Below are 15,199 nucleotides of genomic sequence, written 5' to 3'. Positions count from 1 at the left end.
TTTTTCTTTTTATCTTTTTCCCGATTTATCTCATACTTCTTATTGTCTTATCTTTTTCATTTTTTCTTTCAACTTCATCATTTTTTTAATGTCCACGCAATTGAACATTTTCTTAAACTCTTCTTGATTAGAGTAATTTTGTCCAACCATTTTCTTAGTCTTTTCAAGTTCTGCACACTATTTTTGTATTTTTTGATTGCGCAATCAGAAAAATTTTTCTTTTCTATGTTTTCATTTTGTGTTTTTAATAACATAATAAAATAAAATGATTTTTATGAAAAACTTTTTTTTTTTTTTGAATATTTCCAAATTATTTTTTCTTTTTTCAACTTTCTTCTTTTTTCTTTACTCTCTTTCTTTAGTTTATTTTGTTGTTAAAAAGATATTCATTGTTTTGTTTTAGTACTCAACAATAATTATGTTTTTTTTATTAGTAATAGAATCATTTATTTGAACATTTTTGATACAATAAAATATTTTTTTTAATTAATTCTATTTATCTAATTAGTCAAATTCATATCCTTTTTAAGTTCTAAAAAAGATTCTGTATTTTATTGTTTCAGACTTAATAATATGTAAAAAAAGAATGATAAAGATTCTTAAATATAAATTATATATCAAAATAATATCAATAAATGTTTTACTCAAAAATCTCAAGACCATTTACAAACAATTTGATATAATAGTCTAACAAAAATATAAATTGAGTTGTTATTTTGATATAAAAGAATATTTAGTAATTATTTAATGAAAATAAGAACATAAAAACAGAAAATATATATTCTATTATTTTTAGATAAATCTTCCTCTCTATTTTATAAACTTACTCTTTATTTATTTCAATCTCAGAATTATCTTCTTCAATTTCAAATTCAATTTCTTCATCTGTTTTATCGTTATCTTCTTCAATTTTTTGTTCTTCTTTTATCTCTTGAACATTTGAATCAGTTGGAATATCTAATTGTTTCATCATTTCATCAAAATCTAACCCTTTAAATTCATCATGATTTTCTGATTCTGATGTTTCATCAATTTCTTCTGTTATTGATTCTGTACCTAAAAAATCCATTAAATTCATTTCAACTGGTTGTTCTTTATTTTTTTCAGTAAATACTTCTTCGTCAACATCTTCATCTGAAAATTCTAATGAAATATCTGATGATTCTTGTTCTTGATTTTCTGTGTTTTCTTTCTGTATTTCTTCTTTTTCAAATAGAATTTTTGGTTCATTCTCATTTTCTTCAATACTATTTGATATTTCTTTTTGTATTTTTGTTTTTTGTTGATGATTATCATCAGTTTTAATTTCTTTATTGCTTATAGATTGTGTATGAAGTATTTCTTCTATTTCTTCTTTAATTGTTAATTCTTCTGATGAATGGTACTTGTCTTTTTCTTCAAATTTATTCTTTAAAATGTCCTGAATTTGTTTGTCTTTTGTTTCTGTATTGATTTGAGAATTAGTTTCTTGTTTGTCTTCTTCTTCAATTTTTAACTTTTCAATGTCTTCATTTTCTCCAATAATTTCAGATGCCAAATCAATTGCCTTTTTCAAAACATCATCAACTACTTCATTTTTTACCACTTCAGTTATTGATTTATTTTCATTTGATGGTTGTGTAATATCTTTATTTTTAGAATGTTGTTGAAGTTCTTTCCATTTTCTCATTTCTTCTTCTCTTTGTTGTTTTCTTTGAAATACAATTTCTTTGATTTTCTTTTCATCTTTATCAGTTTCCTCTTCTATCTGTTTCTTCTTTTCTTCATCTTCAATTAATGTTAATACATCAGTCATTTCATCATTTTCTTTGTCAATTAATAATTTTGTACTATATCCTTCTATCTTTTCTTCATTGACATTAATTAGTGGTATTTCGTTTTGTTTTTCTTGTAATGTATTCTCTGTTTTTGTTTTAAGATCCTTTGAAATATATTTTTCAGTAGATTGAATACATAACCTTCTAATAGTTTCAATTGTTGATAACCATAAATCTCTATCTTGTTTATTTTGGCACTCAATTTCTCTTAATCCACTTTGTGTTAACAATATAATTTTCTTCTCATTACTTTTACTTATTCCAATTTTATGTATTTCATTTCCTGATAATTCTTCTATTTTTCCACTTCTATCCCAAATTCTAACTTTATTATTGACAATTCTCCAATATTCTCTTCTTCCTTTTTCAATGACAATTCCTCCATGATAATCATATCGTGTGATCTTCATCTTGATTTTCTAGTTCAATGAAACAAATTTCAAAGGGTGAAGAAGTTATTCTTCATATTTATGACTTAATGGATAATACATACCTCTATCCTATCGGTATGGGAGCTTACCACACTGGTGTTTGTATCTTTGGTAGAGAATACTCATTTTGTGATGGTGGAATATTTGATACACGTCCTAAAGATGTAGAAGCACCATTTAGAACATCAATTAATATGGGAATATTTAGAGGAAATTATAAGGATTTGCAGTATATAGTTGATTCACTTCGTTCAGAATTTGCACCTGGAACATATAATTTGTATAATAAAAATTGTAATTGTTTTTCAAATACACTTTGCCTAAAATTAGTACAACATCCCATTCCAACATGGATTAACAGAATGGCTTGGTATGGAAATCAATTTGAGAAATTCTTTGGAATAGGTCCTCAAACTCAACAAAGTACGCAAATCACCCATTCTACCTCTCAAATTCCATCTTTTGGACATAAACTATCAGAAACACCTTCATCACTTCCTAATAACCCTGAAGAAAGAAGACAAATGATTATAGAACAATATAAGAAAACAGGAATAAAATAAGATTAATTGAATTATTTTTTACATGAAGAAGCTAAATAATTAGGAATAATAAATGCAAGAAGATAAAATGATACTAAAAACAACAAATAATATCTTTTAAAGAATGAACGTTCATCAACTATATTTTTTGTTGCAACTAATAAAGTAATTGAAGTATTTGTATAAGCAGATAAAGTGATTGTTGTTAGTTGATTAGTTAATACAATATCAATCCAAGTATGATTCCAACCTTGAAAAGAAGAGAAAAAAATATTATTATAAGGAAAGATAGAAAAAATAAAAGGATATTCAAAATATTTTGAATCAAATGAAGGACCATCACTTTCAAATAAAAAGGATGTAGAGTTAATAGCAAATAAATAATATTTTGAACAAGTATTTTCATTTGTAATATTCATTCTATTTTCATTTGAAATAGCAATAATATCCATTGGTTCAAAACGATGAATTGTACTTCCTGTTTCTTTTTGAACTTTCATTCCACTAATTGTCCATTTTCCATCAACTAATGATAAAGGAATACTTGCTGAAATACAAGAGAATAAAAAGAATAAAAAAGTAATCATAATCAACAAGTAATAAATCATTTTCTAAGTTTATTTTAAATATAAAAAATAATATTTTAAACAATAAAAAAAAAAAAAAGAAAGAAAGAAAGAAATATTAAATAATTGATAAATGCAAATAGAATTTGCAGCTTATGATTGTGAATTACAACACCTTATTTTTGGATCAAATCCAATATTACAAGGAGGTTGTACTATGTATGAAACAATGAAAGGAGTTATTGGAGAAGAAGTTTGTTCATTAAGATTAAGAAATAAACAAGGTTTAAAAACAGATTGTATTTTTACTTCTCTTGATGGTGGATTAATGATTGGTGCATGTGGACCATTAGAAATTATACCAGATGTATTAACAATATTAAAAGAATCAATAACAATGAGATATGGTTGTTATAAATCACTTAAACCAATAACAGAATGCGAATGTGAAGATCCTGGTAAAGTAGCAAAAATAAGAGCTGCTTCACTCTTAAACAATCCTACATTTCTTCCTATTATTCATTCAATTTCTTCTCATATCTCATCATGTACATCTATTCTTTCACCAACACATCCTCTCTTTAATCCTAGAATTCCATATCGTTCACCAACAATAGCATCATTTACTAATTCAATGAGATATATTAGTAAACGTGTACTTGATAATTCACTACTTGGAGCAGCATTATATGTGAATAAAGAAAATTATATTACTATTGCATCAACATTACCAAGTGATATTGATCCAGTAGTTCGTCTTGTTTCATTAGCATTATCAAGTGAAACTATGGCAAGAAAAACTACAGTATCTCAAATTTATTTAACTATTTCACAACTTAATGCATTAACTGCATCATCAGTAGTTATTGGTAAACAAAATTATGATAATATTAAAAATACATTACATAATACACCAATAATTTGTGATGAATGTCAATTAAAAAAAGTAAATATTGTAGTAACTGTAAATAAAGGATTTGTAATGGTAGAATTAGCTTGTTGGGATATTACTCCAGAATACCTTGAACGTTCTGAAACAGAAAATCTTGCAGGAATGGAAGGATTAAGTTCAATTTTTCTAATGGAAGGAAGAAAAACAGATTTAATGAGATTAAGAATAGATTATGATACATTAATGGTTGAACCAAATAAATTATGGGTAAGTAATGTTAATGAACAATTATTAAAATGCATTAATATGGAAAAAATAAATTATTTAGAAGGAATAGATAATACAATTGTTGTTCCAGAAAATGAAAATGAATGTTATTATTGTTCTCAAAGTCCAAATGAATTAAATGCAATAAAAGTTAGTTTTAATGAAATTGATAAAAAAACTTATTAATTATATTTTTCTTCTTTTTATAATTTTATTTTAAATATTAAAATTAATATTATTAAAAAAATAAAAATTATTTTTAATATTTTAATTTTTTTCTTTTCTTTTGAATTAATTTTTGTATCATTTATTATCCTAAAATCATTTAATTTACTTTTTATTTTTTATTTTTATCATTTCTATAATTCAATAATTCTATAATAACTTTATTATATTTAATAAAATATTATTATATATTTCTTAAAATCTTTTTTATATTATTAATTTCTTCTTTAAATACTTTCACATTTTATCTTTATTATTGATTAAATTGATACTTTATAATTTCTCTTTAATGAATATCAATAACTTAATCTCATATCAATTTTATTTGTTGTATATTTTCACAAATCTTGATTTTTAATTATTAGTTAAGCGTTAAGCTAACAATTTTGTTGTGTATAAATAACAAATTTTTGTAAAAATCAATAAACATTAATACTATGACAAAAAAAATTCATCATTCATTAAGAAATAGAAAGTTTTTAAAGGAAAAGAACACTAAAACATAATAAGACTAAAAAACTAAATAGTAGAAATTAAATTATAATAAAAATCAAAAATCAAAAAAAGTATAAAATATAAAAGAACAGTAAATAGTTTTTCCTCATTAAAGTAAATAAATAATAATAATTATTTAATATAATGAGGAATGACAAATAAAAAACTGAATCAAAGTGGGATTATAAACTTCTTCTTTAAATTAATGAACTAATTTTTAATTAATATCATATGGAATTTGGACAAACAATTCTCCCTATTCAACCACTTCGTTTAGAACAACCTGATATTGTCACAGAAGAAGAAGAAAGTAATAATAAAGGTATTGTATTTAGATCATTTGATTCAAATACAACTAATAAAGTAACAAAACAAGAGAAAGTTGATGGGATAATTAAAGAAAAAGTTACAAAAAAAAAATATAAAAACTTAGAAAAGAAACCAAAGAAAAAACAAAAGACAACAATTATGAGTTCATTAGAAAATTGTAGTGTATTAAGGAATAATAAAATACCATTAACACACGATAATATTTCTAAAATTAATCATATGTTTCCAGTTCATAAATATATTCGAATTAGACAATGGATTAATCTTAATAATAAAGATTGTTTGTATCCATATCCATTTCTTTCAATGTAAATAATAAATTTATTTTACATTTTTCAACATTAAAATTCAATTCAAGAAATTCATTTTGTATTGTTTAATAATTCTATTTCATTTTAATTTTTTAATAATAAAAAAACAAAAATTAAATATAGATTTTAATAAAAAAAAAAAGTTAATTAATAGACCCATAATTAATCTTATTATATCTATATATCATGTATGAAGATTTAAAGAAAGAAAATAATGTTATGATTAAAACTGATGACGAGACTGATATAATCATTTCTTCGTTTTGAAGAAATAGAAATATAATTGATGTCATTGGCTATATGAACAATCTTTTTGACTCAAGACTCAAAGGATAATATTCTTCACAGAATAGAATTAAATAAAAACTATAATAAATTAATAAAATAATTAGAAGATATAGTAAAAAAAAAAGAAACTAGAAGATAAGAAGAAAAAACTATATAAAAGAAAGAAAAAAAGAGGGAAATCTACAAAATCAAACTGAAACCTAAGTAATGACTAAGTTATACATTGGAAACCTCAGCTACAAGACTACTGAAGAGAATCTTAAGACTCATTTTGAGTCATTTGGTAAGATCAAAGAAGCTAAACTTATGGTCTTCAGAGGATACTCAAGAGGATTTGCTTTTGTTGAATATGAAACTGAAGAAGATGCTAAGAAGGCTGTAGCTGCTAATGGAGTTGAATTTGAAGGAAGAAAACTTAAAGTTGAAATTGCTAGACCACCAAAAGAAAGAAAAGCAGTTACTGAAGGAGAAAAGAAGACTACTACAGGACCAAGAGGATATAGACCAAGAAGATTTGGACCAAGAAGATTCAATAGAAAACATTTTGGAAAGAAGACTAATGGAAGTAGAATTAATAAGAAAGAAAAGAAAGAAGTACCAACAGAATTCTCAGACAATCTTATCTTTGTTAAGAATCTTGCATATGCTATTAAGGATGAAGATCTTAAAGAAATTTTCAAAGAATTTAATGTTATTAATGCTAAAGTTGTTACTTATAATCATAGAGGAAATGTTAGATCAAAGGGATATGGATTTGTTGAAGTTAAATCTGGTGAAGATCAAAAAGCTGCAGTTGAAAAGTTGAACGGAAGTACTCAAAAAGAAAGAGTTATTGGAGTTTTCAAAGCTTATAAGAAACAAGAGCAAAAAGAAGAAACTCCAGTTACAAAAGCTTAAATTTTTGATTTTATTTCGTCTTTTTTTTAGGGTTTAATTGTTAAATAAAAAATAAATTTTTTTTTATTAATTTTTATTTAATAAAAAGTTTCTTTTAAAGTGTTAAATATATGAAGAAAATATCTGAATTTAAACAATATAATGGTGGTATTTTTGTTACTCAATTTACATTAAATGGAAAATATATTGTTAGTGGTGGTGATGAAAGACTTATTCGATTACATAACACTGAAAAACAAAAACTTATTAAAACTTATGCTTCTCCTTGTAAAGAAGTTCTTGATATTAAAATAACAAGAGATAATGGAAATATAATTTGTTGTGGAAATGATACAAGTATTTATTCTATTGATGTTATGACAAGTTCAATTTTAAGAAAATATGGACAACATGAAACAAGAATTAATTGTATTGAATTTAATAATCAATACAATGTTATTGCATCAGGTTCATTTGATATGAAAGTTAAATTATGGGATTTAATCTCAAAATCAAATACTCCTCTCATGTCATTAAATCAAGCAAAAGATTCTATTACTTCTATAAGTATTGAAGATAATCAATTATTTACAACGTTTGTTAAATTTATTCTTTTAAATAAAAAAGAATTTTATTCATTTAAAAAGATCTATGGATGGATTTATTAGAGTTTATGATTTAAGAAAAGGATTAATTATTTCTGATGATATTAAAAAACCTTTAACATCATTATCAATTATTAATTCTACAACAATTTCATTATCTAGTATAGAAGATTCATCAATTAATATTTATAATAGAAAAGATATAAATATAATTCATACATATAATAATCATTTTAATAAAAAGATTAGAATTAATACTGGAATATCTCTTAATAAAAAATTAATATTTACTGGAGATGAAACTGGTAAAATTTATCAATATAATCTTGTAAATCAAAATTATAGTTATCTAAAAGTATCAAATTCAATTATTGATTGTATTTCAATGAATCCTACTAAACAACAAATTGTTTATGGTACTTTTGATGGTAAAATAGGATTATTAGATTATTAAAAAATTTAATTATCATTTATTTGAATAATTATAGAAACAACATTTTTATTTTCTTTCTTCTGTATTCTTAATTTACTTTTTTCATTAATAATAATTCCTATATTTTCATTTATTGGAATAATATTAAATTCATTAATACATACTGCTTTTGAAATTAACCATCCTTTAATAATTTCTCCATTTACAGTAATATCAATACAATCCCCTGTATGTAATAAATCATTTTTATTTATCATTTTTGTACCATTATAAGCATCATTAAAAGATTCATATTTAATACTATATCCACTTATATCTTCAATTTTCTTTAATAACATTGTTAATGGATATTCTTTAATCGGATTTTTACTTTTTTCTTTTTGAATTTTGATAATATTATCATACTTTTCAGCAATACAATTAAGATATTTTTCAAATGCTTCTTTTACTGCAATACTCCATTCTTCTTGTTCAATATTAAAGCAATTATTAAATGAAATATCAAAATTAATGTTTTTATCTCTTTCTTTCTTTATTGGATTATTATTTGTTATAATAAAGAATTCTTTTTCTGATAATGGAAGTTGAATTGCAAGGTTAATATTATTTTGAAATGGTATTATTTGGTCTTCTTGTATTTGTGTTTTTGAATGTACTGAATAATATAATGTTTGAAGATTGTATTCATATCCTTGGACTGTATCAATTGGTGGAATACTTATTACTTTATCTCCCTGGAGTGTGTTGATAGTTTCATCATTAATAGCATTCCCATTAATGATGTCAACTTGTATTTCATTTTCTTCATTTTTGACTTCTTTTATTCCAAATCCGAAAATGCTTTTGACAAAATTCATTTTTTGTGTTTTTTTTTTCTAAGTTCTTTCTTTTTGTTTTTTTAGAAAATTAAACTCACTTAAAAATCATTAAAGACTTTGTATTTGATTTTCAATCATAACTTTTTGAATCCTCAATGATGACTAAGAAAATCAAAGAATATCAACAATTATTTAATAGAACAATCTCATAGTTCAACAAAGATTATTAAATAATTAAAAAAAATGAGAAGATATGTTACTTATTCAATAAATAAATGATTTATCATTTATATTATCGTTATTGGTTATCAGTAATCATAAAAGTGATTGAATTAATGATTATAGAAGAATAATTTACTTATCCGAGTATAACAACACAATCAATTGAAAATTATATTTTTTTTCTAACAGAACAAATAACAAATTGAGTAAACAATAAACAATAATCATTAATAGTGATAGTTTTATTCTATTTTCTATTGGTTTTATTAAGAATCGTTTGTGATACTCAATATTTCTCTTAATACAACTTATTAATTTAAAAAAATGATACTATTATTGTTATATATTTGTTTTTCTTTCTCATGTATTTTGTTACATTATCATTATGAATAATATTTAAATAATTTTACTTCTTATATATTATTTCTCAATTTGTTGTTGTTTATATTATAAAAATAATCAACATCATTTTTTTTTACTTCTTTATTGAATAATTAAATGGTATTGTTAAGTACAAAACACCTTTAACTGTTTTTGAAATTAATTTTATATTCTCCACAAATCTATGTCTTTGTTTTTATGAAAACATTTTTCCTTTGTTTTATGTCTCATGAGACTCTTGTATATCTTTTTTGCTGTTTGCCTGTGTTAGTTATGTCTTCGTTTATTTGTTTAAACTAATTAATATCATTTTAAAATTTATAAATCATCATTTTTCATTATTGAGTTTATTTATTTTAATGTTAATATACAGAAAACAATGAGAAATAATGTAAATCAAGAATGAAAAATGTTCTACTATTGGTTCAAAGTGTATTGATATTGTTGGGATTCAAGAGATAAAAACAATGAGTTAGATCATTAGAATTGTTTTTAGAAATATATAATGAATAAAAGACAATGAGAAAATAGAGAACAATGAATTTATATTATTGTAAAAGTATTCATACTTACAATAAATGTATAAAGACAATTTCATTTAATACACAATCATATATTGTATTAAATATTCATTCTTTCATTAAGTAATTTATTTGTATAACAAATGATAAATAAAATATAGGACTATAATGACATATATTAAAAAAGGAGAAGTTATCAAATTCACTGAATTAATTTCAGAGAGATAATAATTTTTTGTTATTAATTTAAAATAAATATAATTTTTATATTTTTCAATTATTAAAGAAAAAAGAAGAGAACTTAAAGATTCAAGAGTAACTTGAAAATGGAAGTACCAACAAAAGAACAAGTATTTGAGAAGTATATGAAATTACTTGAGAAAAAAGGATATCTAAAAGATGTTACAGAAGAAGAAAAAGAAGAAAAGGTAAATAAAGCCAAAAAGTATTTTGAAGAACATTATAATAATTTAGAAAGATTTCCAGCTATTAAAATACCAAAAACAAGTGAAGAAGTTACAGAAGAAAAGAAGAAAGAAGCTGAAATTCATAAAGTAAAAGGAAATGATTTATTTAGTAAAAAAGATTATGCAACTGCTATTTGTGAATATTCAAGGGCAATTGAATGTGATCCATTTAATCATATTTATTATTCAAACAGATCAGCTTGTTATTGTTATTTAAATAATGATGAATTAGCTGTTAGAGATGGAGAGAAATGTGTTGAATTATGTCCAACATTTGCTAAAGGATATAGTAGATTATCAGCAGCATTAATGAAAATGGGAAAACTTCAAGAAGCAAAAGAGGCTATTGATAAGGCTTTGAGTATTGAACCAGAGAATCCAAATTATTTAAATAGTAAAATGGATATTTTAGATGAATTAAGTAAAGTTGGAATAAAAGAAGAAGTGAAAGAAAAACCTAAAGAACAAATACCTGAACCTCAAAACCAACCAAAACAAGAACAAAATCAACAACAAGGAGGATTTGCTAATTTATTAAATAATTTAATGAATAATCCAGCTATTCAACAAATGGCACAAAGTATGATGAATAATCCTGCAATGATGAATATGGCACAAAATATGATGAATAATCCTGCAATGATGAATATGGCACAAAATATGATGTCAGGTCAAGGATCTATGAATGATTTATTAAATAATCCACATTTAAGACAAATGGCAGAACAAATGGCAAATACACAACAACAACAACAGCAACAAGAACCAAAAGAAAATAAATCAAATCAAAATGAAGAAATATAATTCAAAGAAAAACAATGAAATTGAATTAATTTGTGTCATTATATAGTTCTTGTAATAAATTAAGAATTTTTGGAATATCTTCAGAAGTTAATTCTTGTAATGGAATATTTTGATAATATTGTAATAAAAAATCATCACTATTTGATTTTTGATCAATGAGTTGTTGAATTTTTTGTAATGATAATTTTTGAGGAATAACTAAACCAGTCTTTGGAATTAACCATCTTTGAGATGAAATACTTTGGATAAATAATTTTTCATATTCTTGTTGTGATATAGATTCTTTTAATGAATTATAACATAAAGTTTGAATAAAATCTTTACAAGCCATAAAATTACAATAATAATAAGATAATTCACTATTTATTTGCATTTGCATTTCTTCAATATAATAAATTGTAGAATCAAAATATGGTAATTGAGCTTTTATTGTTAAAAAAAGACATAATGGAAATAATAAATCTGCAGTTACATTTGTATTTTGATAAAATCGAATCATTTGTTCTAATATTTTAAATGAAGAAAATATATACATTACTTTTTCTAATGGAGTACATACAGAATCTATTTTTAATAATAATGTTAATGCACTTTTCATTCCAATTTCATTTAATTTTATTTTTGTACCAATATGTTTTGGTTGAATAAATGAATGTGCTCTTGATAAAGAAAAACAAATATCATCACCATTAATTTCTTGTATACATTGACCTTCTTTTAATGCAATCATTGGAGGCCAAAGATATTTAAAAAGTTTATTAATTAATAACCTATTCATATTATTTATAAATGCATCTTCATTCCATCCATTTTTCCATATTTCAATTTCTTGTGCTTTTTGACATAAAATTTTAATACATCCATTAATATATCCTTTACGTTTATTAATTGGTTTATTAATAATTAATTCATTAAATCTATTAACAAAATTATCAATAATTTGAAATAATCCATTACTTTCATTTAAACTTAATTTCATAAAAAATATTTTCATATCTTCTTCTTGTTCAATCATTGATTTTTTCATTTCTCCATCAAAATCCCAATAAAAATATTTTTGACCTGTTTCTTTTTCAATTTTACTAAGTGTTGGAATATTTCTTCTAATATTATCTAGAGCTATTTGTAATTCATTATAAATAGTGAATTCATTTTTTTCTCTAAATGTCATATTGAATCCTCTTCTCCATCCCCAACAACATGAATCAAAATAAAATACTGATTTAGTGATAAGTATAGGTAATATATATGATTGATCAATAATAATATCATCATTCATTATTTTTACACTTGATATAGCAGATGCATTGAGATCGTGGAATGATATCATTCTATCTGATAATTCACGTTGATTTAACCGATAAATAGATGCTTGATGAAATGGATATAATTTAGCATGAGATTTATCAATTTTTCCATAAATACCATTTAATGTAATAAAATTACCATTAGAAACATTTAAATATGCTGCATGACAAAGAAAGAATTGGAGAGTTAATGGAATATCTTGTAATACATTTGCTTGTGGAAGAAATAATACGGCATGTGTTTGTATTAAATATTGAAGAAAATCATGATACTTTTTAGAAAGAAAAGTATAAACACGATTAATTTGAGATGATGACTCTTTGTTATGAATATAACGAGTTAATTCACTATGATTTTTTAACCATGAAATCATCTTTAGGTTCAGAAAAAAACTGACAACATTATTTTTTGGAAAAAAGTTTTTAGTTTTCTTTTTTTTTTTTTCTTTTTTTTTTTATAAAGAGAAATTTAAAAGTGAAAAGAAAAATCAAATTTTATCAATCTGTAAATTATTGATTGATCTCATTAATGATAGAATGATTAGTTTATTGTGGCTTACAATTGGCATCGTTAGTGCACTTACAGCAAATGATGTCTTAAATAAAACTAGTTATATTATTGCTATGACATCAGATAATAACAATTATGTTTATTATATTGTTAAGTCAGTTGTTAATGGAATAGAAACAAATACATTATATCAAACAAGTATTCAAAATGAAGGGAAATATTTCATTGAACTTGCTCAAGGAGTTGGAAATGAATTATATTATAGTGTTGCCCATCATTCAATATTTTATACTAAATGTGATAGTATTTGTTCATTATATTCATTCGATTCAAATATGAAAGAATATCAAGTAACTAAAGATATTGATATTTCATTACCTGTTGTTATTAAAGAACATCTTTATTTTATTTCTCCTATATTCTTTGGAATGACTGTTCAAGATTCATTAGATCTCCAAAATAAATTAGTAAATAGAAAACAAACTTCTCATCATGTTTTTACACAAACACCATTTGGAGAAGGATCATCTTATATTACAACAAATGATGATGGTACACCACAATATAAACATTTAATTTCATCAACAATTACTGTAGATGAAAATGGAAAAATTAATATTGGAAAATATACAGATATTTCAAATGAAGTAGGAAATGTTATTTCATATGATATTAGTGATGATGAAACAATAATTGTTTTTGAAGGTAAATCAACAGCACCAGCAAGTGATAAAAAAAATTATTTAAAATCATCAATTTATACAATTTCTGTTGGAAGTGATCAAGCTACATGTATTTCATGTAATTATCCTGGAAATCAAATTGAACCAAAAGCTACAAAAACAGGAAAATATATTATTTTTATGAGAACTACAAATATAATTGAGAAAAATCCAGCTAAATATTTTGTTTTATATGATCTTGAAGATGGATCATATAAAGCTGATGTTACTCTTAATGAATTTACTACAGAAAAATATTTAATTAGTAAACATAATAATGAAGAAACAATTAGTATATTTGTAATAAATAATAGAAGAGAAGCTTTAGCTATAAGAAAAGCTATATATTCATTTGAATTAAAAACATGGAATATTGAAGAAGTTATTGTTGAAGGAGCTGTAGAAATGATGGCAGAAGTTCCATGTCATGATGAAAGTTCATGTTTATTCATTACACAATCATTCCAATATCAACCAAGTGAAATTTATTATTGTGATGAATCAATGAAATTAACTAAATTAACTAAATTAAATGATTATACTTCTTATAACCTTCAAAAACCAATTCTTATTAATCCAATGGGATCATTAAATGATAGAATTCAATCATTACTTTATCTTCCATCAAATAATGAAAAAGCACCAATTCTTTTAGTTGTTCATGATGAAGAAGAAGGAACTGTTATTGATGGTTTTAATAAAATTATGAATCCATATGTTTATACAAATGAAGGATATGCTGTTATAATGATTAACTCACATGTTAGTAAAGGATTTGGAGAACGTATGAGAATTAAAGGATCAAATGATATAAATATTATTATTGAAGATATTAAAGCAGTTATTAATGAATTAGAAAAATATCCAGTAGATACTTCTAAAATTGCAGTTGTTGGAGTTTTTGGTGCATCAAAAATTGTTACTGCATTATTAGATGCTAAATTACCTATTGTATTAGCTGCTGTTCATGCACCAATTCTTTCAATTAGATCACAATATTATACTGATGCTAAATATACATTAGAATATACATTTGAAGGAGCAGATTATGATAACTCTTATTGGTATAATCATAATGATGCTATGAAAAATGTAGCATCATATAGTGTTCCAACACTTATTTCATATGGTGATCTTGATTTTGTTGTTGATAAATCACAACCAATTTCATTATTCCAAGCATTACAACGTAGAGGAATTAAATCTAGACTTCTTAGATTCCCATACTCTACAAATGTATTAACGAAGAATGAAGATATTAAAGTGTTCTATGAACAATACTTAAGATGGTTCAATGAGAATATGAAGAACTAAAGTAATGAACCATTTAATTAAATTTTTTTAAAAAAAAAAAAAACAAAAACATTT

The 15,199-nt window shown here is 23.3% G+C and overlaps 10 protein-coding genes across 10 annotated transcripts, besides 31 other annotated features; 7 read left to right on the top strand and 3 right to left on the bottom strand.

Annotated features, from left to right (window-relative positions):
* Positions 1–241: 241 nt before the first annotated feature.
* Positions 242–276: a sequence feature (AT_rich).
* A 7-nt stretch (positions 277–283) lies between these two features.
* Positions 284–376: a microsatellite.
* Positions 377–467: 91 nt separating this feature from the next.
* Positions 468–500: a sequence feature (AT_rich).
* Positions 501–599: 99 nt separating this feature from the next.
* Positions 600–637: a sequence feature (AT_rich).
* A 74-nt stretch (positions 638–711) lies between these two features.
* Positions 712–795: a sequence feature (AT_rich).
* A 28-nt stretch (positions 796–823) lies between these two features.
* EDI_251760 (Ring-infected erythrocyte surface antigen, putative) lies at positions 824–2,227 on the bottom strand (the record flags this gene model as incomplete). Its single annotated transcript, XM_001734106.1, has 1 exon — positions 824–2,227. The coding sequence occupies one exon, from the start codon at positions 2,225–2,227 to the stop codon at positions 824–826; it is 1,404 nt and encodes a 467-aa protein (XP_001734158.1).
* Positions 1,652–1,764: a microsatellite.
* A 68-nt stretch (positions 2,228–2,295) lies between the features above and the next one.
* EDI_251750 (uncharacterized protein) lies at positions 2,296–2,811 on the top strand (the record flags this gene model as incomplete). Its single annotated transcript, XM_001734105.1, has 1 exon — positions 2,296–2,811. The coding sequence occupies one exon, from the start codon at positions 2,296–2,298 to the stop codon at positions 2,809–2,811; it is 516 nt and encodes a 171-aa protein (XP_001734157.1).
* A 595-nt stretch (positions 2,812–3,406) lies between these two features.
* Positions 3,407–3,438: a sequence feature (AT_rich).
* Positions 3,439–3,442: 4 nt separating this feature from the next.
* Positions 3,443–3,472: a microsatellite.
* Positions 3,473–3,489: 17 nt separating this feature from the next.
* On the top strand, positions 3,490–4,701 carry EDI_251740 (uncharacterized protein; the record flags this gene model as incomplete). Its single annotated transcript, XM_001734104.1, has 1 exon — positions 3,490–4,701. The coding sequence occupies one exon, from the start codon at positions 3,490–3,492 to the stop codon at positions 4,699–4,701; it is 1,212 nt and encodes a 403-aa protein (XP_001734156.1).
* Positions 4,695–4,869: a microsatellite.
* A 6-nt stretch (positions 4,870–4,875) lies between these two features.
* Positions 4,876–4,962: a sequence feature (AT_rich).
* A 282-nt stretch (positions 4,963–5,244) lies between these two features.
* Positions 5,245–5,321: a microsatellite.
* Positions 5,322–5,350: 29 nt separating this feature from the next.
* Positions 5,351–5,381: a sequence feature (AT_rich).
* Positions 5,382–5,466: 85 nt separating this feature from the next.
* Positions 5,467–5,877, top strand: EDI_251730 (uncharacterized protein; the record flags this gene model as incomplete). Its single annotated transcript, XM_001734103.1, has 1 exon — positions 5,467–5,877. One exon carries the CDS (start codon positions 5,467–5,469, stop codon positions 5,875–5,877), a length of 411 nt encoding a protein of 136 aa, XP_001734155.1.
* Positions 5,632–5,701: a microsatellite.
* Positions 5,875–6,029: a sequence feature (AT_rich).
* Positions 6,030–6,220: 191 nt separating this feature from the next.
* Positions 6,221–6,344: a microsatellite.
* A 27-nt stretch (positions 6,345–6,371) lies between these two features.
* EDI_251720 (29 kDa ribonucleoprotein B, chloroplast precursor, putative) lies at positions 6,372–7,061 on the top strand (the record flags this gene model as incomplete). The annotated part of the gene is made up of 1 exon (XM_001734102.1): positions 6,372–7,061. One exon carries the CDS (start codon positions 6,372–6,374, stop codon positions 7,059–7,061), a length of 690 nt encoding a protein of 229 aa, XP_001734154.1.
* A 32-nt stretch (positions 7,062–7,093) lies between these two features.
* Positions 7,094–7,148: a sequence feature (AT_rich).
* Positions 7,149–7,171: 23 nt separating this feature from the next.
* Positions 7,172–8,099, top strand: EDI_251710 (mitogen-activated protein kinase organizer, putative; the record flags this gene model as incomplete). Its single annotated transcript, XM_001734101.1, has 2 exons — positions 7,172–7,635; positions 7,688–8,099. 2 exons carry the CDS (start codon positions 7,172–7,174, stop codon positions 8,097–8,099), a joined length of 876 nt encoding a protein of 291 aa, XP_001734153.1.
* Positions 7,641–7,686: a sequence feature (AT_rich).
* Positions 7,823–7,888: a sequence feature (AT_rich).
* Positions 7,915–7,935: a sequence feature (AT_rich).
* Positions 8,084–8,132: a sequence feature (AT_rich).
* On the bottom strand, positions 8,105–8,935 carry EDI_251700 (uncharacterized protein; the record flags this gene model as incomplete). Its single annotated transcript, XM_001734100.1, has 1 exon — positions 8,105–8,935. One exon carries the CDS (start codon positions 8,933–8,935, stop codon positions 8,105–8,107), a length of 831 nt encoding a protein of 276 aa, XP_001734152.1.
* Positions 8,936–9,118: 183 nt separating this feature from the next.
* Positions 9,119–9,141: a sequence feature (AT_rich).
* Positions 9,142–9,506: 365 nt separating this feature from the next.
* Positions 9,507–9,544: a sequence feature (AT_rich).
* Positions 9,545–9,781: 237 nt separating this feature from the next.
* Positions 9,782–9,869: a sequence feature (AT_rich).
* Positions 9,870–10,244: 375 nt separating this feature from the next.
* Positions 10,245–10,305: a sequence feature (AT_rich).
* Positions 10,306–10,346: 41 nt separating this feature from the next.
* On the top strand, positions 10,347–11,291 carry EDI_251690 (small glutamine-rich tetratricopeptide repeat-containing protein, putative; the record flags this gene model as incomplete). Its single annotated transcript, XM_001734099.1, has 1 exon — positions 10,347–11,291. The coding sequence occupies one exon, from the start codon at positions 10,347–10,349 to the stop codon at positions 11,289–11,291; it is 945 nt and encodes a 314-aa protein (XP_001734151.1).
* Positions 11,015–11,035: a sequence feature (AT_rich).
* Positions 11,228–11,253: a microsatellite.
* A 25-nt stretch (positions 11,292–11,316) lies between the features above and the next one.
* On the bottom strand, positions 11,317–12,972 carry EDI_251680 (uncharacterized protein; the record flags this gene model as incomplete). The annotated part of the gene is made up of 1 exon (XM_001734098.1): positions 11,317–12,972. One exon carries the CDS (start codon positions 12,970–12,972, stop codon positions 11,317–11,319), a length of 1,656 nt encoding a protein of 551 aa, XP_001734150.1.
* Positions 12,034–12,082: a sequence feature (AT_rich).
* Positions 12,184–12,241: a sequence feature (AT_rich).
* Positions 12,973–13,025: 53 nt separating the features above from the next.
* Positions 13,026–13,055: a microsatellite.
* An 80-nt stretch (positions 13,056–13,135) lies between these two features.
* On the top strand, positions 13,136–15,145 carry EDI_251670 (dipeptidyl-peptidase 5 precursor, putative; the record flags this gene model as incomplete). Its single annotated transcript, XM_001734097.1, has 1 exon — positions 13,136–15,145. The coding sequence occupies one exon, from the start codon at positions 13,136–13,138 to the stop codon at positions 15,143–15,145; it is 2,010 nt and encodes a 669-aa protein (XP_001734149.1).
* Positions 13,839–13,859: a sequence feature (AT_rich).
* An 11-nt stretch (positions 15,146–15,156) lies between the features above and the next one.
* Positions 15,157–15,199: part of a sequence feature (AT_rich) that runs on past the window's edge.

This window comes from Entamoeba dispar, genomic scaffold, assembly GCF_000209125.1.
Source record: "Entamoeba dispar SAW760 scf_1105229457967 genomic scaffold, whole genome shotgun sequence".
NCBI lineage: Eukaryota > Evosea > Mastigamoebida > Endamoebidae > Entamoeba > Entamoeba dispar.
The sequence above is the reverse complement of the archived record's forward strand: the minus strand, read 5'-3'. Positions and strand labels throughout refer to the sequence as shown.